This window comes from Ipomoea triloba, chromosome 7, assembly GCF_003576645.1.
Source record: "Ipomoea triloba cultivar NCNSP0323 chromosome 7, ASM357664v1".
In the NCBI taxonomy this organism is placed as follows: Eukaryota; Viridiplantae; Streptophyta; class Magnoliopsida; order Solanales; family Convolvulaceae; genus Ipomoea; species Ipomoea triloba.
Genome location: NC_044922.1, coordinates 15,385,477 through 15,392,424, shown reverse-complemented (window position 1 = coordinate 15,392,424; position 6,948 = coordinate 15,385,477). Strand labels below are relative to the sequence as shown.

General features: G+C 35.0%; 1 protein-coding gene across 1 annotated transcript; it reads left to right on the top strand.

The window, feature by feature from the left end:
- Positions 1–1,156: 1,156 nt before the first annotated feature.
- Positions 1,157–4,602, top strand: LOC116025986 (GATA transcription factor 11-like). Its single transcript, XM_031267426.1, has 3 exons — positions 1,157–1,248; positions 2,073–2,336; positions 3,541–4,602. Exons 2-3 carry the CDS (start codon positions 2,076–2,078, stop codon positions 4,243–4,245), a joined length of 966 nt encoding a protein of 321 aa, XP_031123286.1. The 5' UTR covers positions 1,157–1,248; positions 2,073–2,075; the 3' UTR covers positions 4,246–4,602.
- Positions 4,603–6,948: the final 2,346 nt, after the last annotated feature.

Genomic DNA, 6,948 nt, shown 5'->3' with positions numbered 1-6,948 from the left:
AAAAAAAAAAAAAAAAAAAAAAAAAAAAAAGTAGTTGACCCTACAGGCCTACACTTGTGATAATGTTATAAAAATTGACAAGTGAAATTTAAACGATTTTAAAATCAACACAAAATGTGAGGATGTTACCCCTAGCTTTCAAAAACCTAAACTGAACATTTTGGTACAAAAATTAAATAAAAGGGGGTCAAGGGGGGAAGCAATGAATGTGGCTTTGTTTACAAGTACCCATCACCCTATTCAATTCTATGGACTCATCTACCACATCTCACCCAATAAATCCACCTTAATATTTTATTGCTACCATTCATGGGAGTAACATGTTACACACTCCGCCCACCCCTATCTTAATATTAATAAATTATTAATATCATAAAATTTATACATACTATTATAAATTTTTTTGTAATGTGAATTCACTGAATTGCTAATATTAAACAACTCATTTTTACAATATATCTCTCCGTATACAATTAATATACTCTATTGGTCAAAATTATTAACATAATTCGCTAATCGCTACCCATTAATTGTCATTATGACCAAACTGTTAAATTAAGGCTACATTTATTTAAAATTTTAACTTTTTAATTTTTTAAAAAAATAGAGAATTTCTATATATAATAAATGCAAATAATTAAATTGAAGAATTTTGCCACATTATATTTTAATAATTTCACTATATTATTTTTTTGGGTGTAAACTCACGAAGTGTTCCAGGTCTTTCTACGTCTGTTTAACGGTCTGAGTCCACACGACTAATCCCCGCTTGCTCCGAGAGAATTATCTCGGAATTCTTTCCTACAAAGAATCTCCTTTGCCACTTGAGCTACCCCTTAAGATTTTCACTATACTATAATATAATTTGTAGTAGAATTTTTTTAAAAAAAAATGTGTGGTAAGTATAAACTCTTTTATATAGTAAATTAGTAATGCAATTGTCTCCAACTTTGCAAGACATTCATATAAAGTTCTATACCAATTTATTTAATTTCCATTCTTTCCCCAAATTTTTAAATACTTTGTTATATATATATTTTTTTCTAAATTCAAAAATGTAAAATCCAGAAAAAAGATTTGGGGGAAAAGTAAAGAATTTTTTTTTAAAAAAAAGCTTTTTTTTTCTTTCCCAATAAGGCCATTTCTATTAATTCTATCTTCTTACCCTACCTATCTCCCTCTTTTCCTCTCTCTTCAAAACCAAAACCTCCTGAAAAGTGCAATGGCTTAAGGCTCTTATACTTTGCGGTAAGTACTACACATTCTTCTCCATGCAAAACAACAAAAGAAAACATTTTTCCCATACCCTTTTCTTAACTTCACTCAAACTTTCCATTTTCAATGCTTTTGGGTATACTTGAAAGCTTTTTTGCTTTGTTCTCTTGTTAAATGCTTGGTGGTCAAATGTTCATTAAAATCTGCTAAAATTTCCGCATTTTCTTCTTCTGCTATGAAACTTTGAAGCCATGGCGCATTTCTTAGCAGCCTAACAGAGCCGAAAGTTCTTATGTGTATTTCTGGGTGCTAAACTGCAAGGCAACAATGCAAAACGGTGTCGTATTTTGTTTCAGGAAAAGAAAATGAGAAACAAGAACATAAACTTCTTCTACTTGTACCAGAAATAGTTAGACCCAGAACTTTATTTTTTTACTTTTTTTTTTAATAATTTTATTCAATTTAATGAAATTTTTTTGGGGGTCATAAAATGTATTTTGTTGTATTATGTGATAATAAGTAATAATAATGCAATTAGCATATATGAAGGAAGATTGTTTCTATACTAGGAATTTAAAGCATTGTGAAATATTTGGTATGATTTTGTTATGTGGGGGCTGGTGAATTAGCAAATAATGATTCCACTTACCTTATGGTGAATATTTGGTGTGATTTTATATAACATTACATGTTATATATTGCATATATACCAAGATTTTGTGAGAAATGACCCAAATGATGTTACAGATGGATAATGTTTGCAATTTTGCATACTTAATGTGGTTGTGGTCAAAGCCGTTTTGATATGTTGTTGTGTATGTGTGATGGTCTTATAGAGTTGGTTCTTTGTATTCCAGAAGATGAGTGTGGTTGAGCCTGGTTATTTGGACGGGATTGCGAACGGGGTGGTGAATGGCTGTGACTTTTTCCCGGACTTGCTCAACATTCTGGATTTCCCGGAGGAGAGTTTGGAAGGAGATGACTCCGTTGGCGATTGGGATGCTAGTATGTTGCAGTGCCTCGGGCCAGTCCCTTCCGATGCTTTGATGGGGTTGTCCCCCGTGCACCAGGCCAATGTCGACGATGGCTCTTTGAGAACGGCGCTCAAGTCGAAGGCCTTTGTGAGTTTTGATTACTTCTTAGCCTCTTTATTTGTTTGTCACCCAATTTCCTCGTTGTCTATGTTCTTGCAATAAGTTCTTCTTGGTAATAGATATATCCTCTCTTTTTTTTTCATATAAAAGGAAAGTTTTTTGCGTTAGGAGTACTAAACCATTCTCCAACTTAGAACCCAACAAAATCATCTCGGAAGATAAGATATGTTGTTCGAGGGGGAGGGGCATAATAACCTTGGATCACTCAAAATCTAAAAAACAACAAGAAAAAGATGTATACATTTGCCCCGTGAATAAAGAATAGAGAACATTAGCTGTTTGTTTCTCAGGTTTTTACATCACGATTTTAAATATTTTACTTCTAGTGCTTTCTTTCTTTTTGAAAACTTGCAACATTGTAGCCCACAGCCTATCGAGAACATGTGACATGTTGTGGGAAAAAGAAAAGAAGAAACAGATAATCATTCAGATTCATACTGAATAGTTGGGTGGTGGAATATCCTGTCTGCCCCGAGTGATTGAAATAGTGGTTTTTAACTTATTCAAAAAGCATAGTGGCTTGATTTTTAAAGAAACGGGGCAGGATGGACAAATTGGAAAGAGAATGGCATTATCCCTACTGGGTGACTGACAATCACAGCCATCTTGTCTTAGCTACAGGAATTTGGCCATAATTATAAACATAGGGTAATATTGATTAACTATGTTGGGATAGCAAAGTTCCCGGCTTCCCGGTGATGGTATACTTAGTATAAGTGAGCTCTAAGATCACATCATCGGGATAAAGTCCAGTTAGAAAAGCAGTCTCGAACATAGAACCGAAGGTTCTTAAAAAGGCTTTACTAAGAGTCAGTTTAGACCTCGTACTCCAGATTGGCACCTTAGTTCCAGTCTAAATGTTCTGTGTACGATGTCTGTGAAAAGGCGTCTAGTGTTTGGACGTTAGGTTTATTCGAAAGAAGTATTCTTTTTTTCGGAGTGCAAACCTCGTCTCCTGTTTGTTGCCATCACGAAACTATAAGGGTCTATGAACTTTTTCTCTTCTGGAAGAATTAAAAGACTGGATTAAGTGAATGGTTACGATCTGAAAGCAACCTTTCTCCATGAATAACAAGAAACAGATTGGGAGATTTAGAAATTTATCTTTGATCGCTTCTTGTTTACTTGTCTAGTTCTTGATTTCCTTTACTGTCTTGCTCAACCAATGTAGGTGGACATCTCGCCTCTGCAAAAGGATAAATTGAATTATGTCCAAGAAATCACTGGTGCGGCGCTTCTGTACCCGAGTAAATATTTTGATGCCCAACAGCCCGGTGTGTTCCAGACGCAAAGCCCGGTTTCTGTCCTCGAGAGCAGCATTTCCTGCTCAGGTGGAAAGACGGTGCTGATCAAATCTGACATCACCATTCCAGTACGAACCCGGTCCAAGCGGGCACGATCAGCTGTCAATCCCTGGATTCTGATCCCGCCTCTATCTAAAAAGACTTGGAGCGGGAAAAAGAGAAGGGAGAGGAATTCAGAGGTGTGCAACAACGGGGGGGCTACTTCAGATCATCACCCGTGCTCCTCCTCCTCCCTAGTTAAAAAATGCACACATTGTGAAGTTACGAAGACGCCACAATGGAGAGAGGGACCAATGGGGCCAAAGACTCTATGCAACGCGTGCGGGGTTAGGTACCGCTCGGGACGGCTATTCCCAGAGTACCGACCAGCAGCTAGTCCAACGTTTGTTCCGACGCTACACTCCAATTCTCACAGGAAGGTCGTGGAAATGAGAAGGAAAGCTATTCAGGAAGAAGCGCCCGTTGTCGAGGATTCTCTCAAGAAAGGTGCAGAGACGAGATGTTCTGATTTGCAGGATCTCGATTCTATTAGCTGCCGTTGGTTCGCTCGCTCTAACACACTGAGAGGCTAGCAAGCACACTTCTAGTTAAGTTAGGGACTTAAATCAGGTTTTTTCGTTCGCTTTTTAAACTATTTGATTATCGTGTTCTTAAGGCAGATCTCGTGCTAATTGATCAAGAAGTTGTGTACAAAACGAAATGAAGTAAAAGGATGGCAGAGCAAGGGAAGAAGAAGATGGAACTAATGGTAGAAGAACCTGAACCTGAACCTGTTCTAATGGTGGAAAATATAATTTTATAAACCTTATTATTCTCTTATTCAGATTTCTTTTCCCAAGTTAGCTTCTATGGGGTTAATATTGTTATGGTGATTCAGTTTCCCTTGTAGCTACAATACACTACTAATAGTAATTTCTTTTATTTATATATATAGGGGTTGAATCATGTAAAAAAAAAAAAACATTATTGCAAAAATCGTGCTTAGGTGTCGATCCTAGGCACTAGGCAGTGGCAGACCACCTAGAAATTTGGCGAAATTGCTCTTCTAGGCAGCAAATCACCTAGGCGCCGACTAGGTCGCGGGGCCTAGGTGGGCGTCTAGACTGTCGGCTAACTATTTTTCTGTGGGTTTTTAAATGAGTTATTTTGTTCAAATTGATGTCATTTTTAGTGAAATAACTCTAAATTGTTCAAATCGGTTGCAAATTCAATTCAAAATCAAGTATTCTAATATTAATACTTTGTGAGTTTTCAAAAAAAAAATATTAATACTTTGTGAGTTGTGAGTTTGTGTTGTGTTTTGATTTTTAAAATATTTATACAATTTACCATTCTAAATGTTTTTAACGTTAAATTTAATATTTTAATACTAACTATGAGTAATTAACTATTAAATAGTTTATAATTATCAAGTTTTAAATAAATTTTATTTAAAAATAAATCTTTTAAATTATTTTTTTTTTTAAAAAAAAAAGAAAAAGAAAAATAAAAGAAGAAGTGCCTAGGTCCGAGAAGGGCCTAGCCATTTTTTGCAATCTTGAAAAAACATGACATCTGTAAAAATGTGAAAATCTATAGATGTATCACTATTGAATATTTTGAGCTAATTCCAGCAATGGTCCTCCGACTATGTTGATTTTTCAAAATTAGTCCCCGACTTTTAATTTGGACAATTTAGGTCTCTTGACTTTCAAATTCTTTCCAATGTTGGTCCTTTCGTCAAATTTTGATTAAGTTGAGGTCAAATAAAGGGATAAAATTGTCCATTCACCTGATTAGTGTATTATTACTCGTATTTCTCTTGTCCTATATGTAGTATATATTAATATAATCTCAGTCGAAGTCTCAATCCAAGCCATATAATCTCAGTCGAAATCTCTTCGGCTGAGATTATATTAATATATATAGCGTATATGACATGAGAAATACGAAAAATAATACACTATACAGGTGAACGAACAATTTTACCTCTTCATTTGACCTCAACTTAGCCAAAATTTGACAAAAGGACCAATATTGGAAAGAATTTAAAAGTCAATGGACTTAAATTATCCAAATTAAAAATCGGAGACTAATTTAAAAAATCAATATAGTCGAAAGACCATTGCTGGAATTAACTCTCAGTATTTTCCATCGCACAACATCTATTGTCGTAGATTCAGAAGAAAAGAGAAATAATGTTGGCATAATGGTAAATAAGTAAATCCAATGATTGAGGATTACGCGGTAGATTCAAAAGGAAAAGAAAATAACAGTGGCATAATGGTAAGTAAGTATATTAATTCTCAATGATTAAGGGTTACGTCAAATTTATGGCGGTATATTCAAAAGGAAAATTTGAAAAGAAAATAATAGTGGCATAATGATAAATAAGTAAATCTAATGATTGGCAAGACCTTGTGGTTTAATGACATTAAATTGTACTCCTATATAGGACGTTGTGGACTTGTGGGTGTGAACCTCAGAGACAATAGTACACAAAAAATAAAAGAAAATTAATTTTTGTGCCTGAAATTAAAGTCTCCCATTGACAAATTGACATTAATTTATTTTTTAAAATATAAAAGATTATTATAACAATCAACTTGGCTTGAAAGCTTGCAAAGTTTGCCAGTTTTTTTATTTTTAAATTATTAATATATTATTATTATTATAATATTATAATGTAATGTGAAAGTGAGAGTTTTATAGAGATGTAGAGAAAATAGTGAGTGAATTGTAAATTTAGTAATGTATATATACATACATACATACATACATATAGACACATATTTTGATAGGGAATATATCTCGGGTTATCAACATATACATACTAAGTATCTGATCAGATCTGACTGTACACATAGTGAGGATATGATCCCGACATGATTCTATCTCGGGAGAGTACTGACCAACCCGACTTGAAGATTGTACCCCTTATCAACTTATTGAGCTTCTGTGCTTATTCTTTCGTGTTCGGTCCTGATCCGATTGCTTGACATCGACCTCGAGCCCATGAGATAAAGGTGCACATTGACAATGACATTTGGACCGAGCCCGATAGTTATTGGCTAATCAGATATTCCGTTACACGTGGCCGCTTCTCTTTAATCTCGAGACCGTCGAGTGCATGTAGGACAATGACGTGCATGCCTGCCTCCCGGCATGTGTCCCCTTCAAATCTCCTATAAATACCACGCTAGATGCTTGTGAAGGGGGCTTTTGGACCTATTCACCATTAGGTATGTATGATGCACCACACAGTGTTCAGAAATACAATAGAATGAAATGCACCA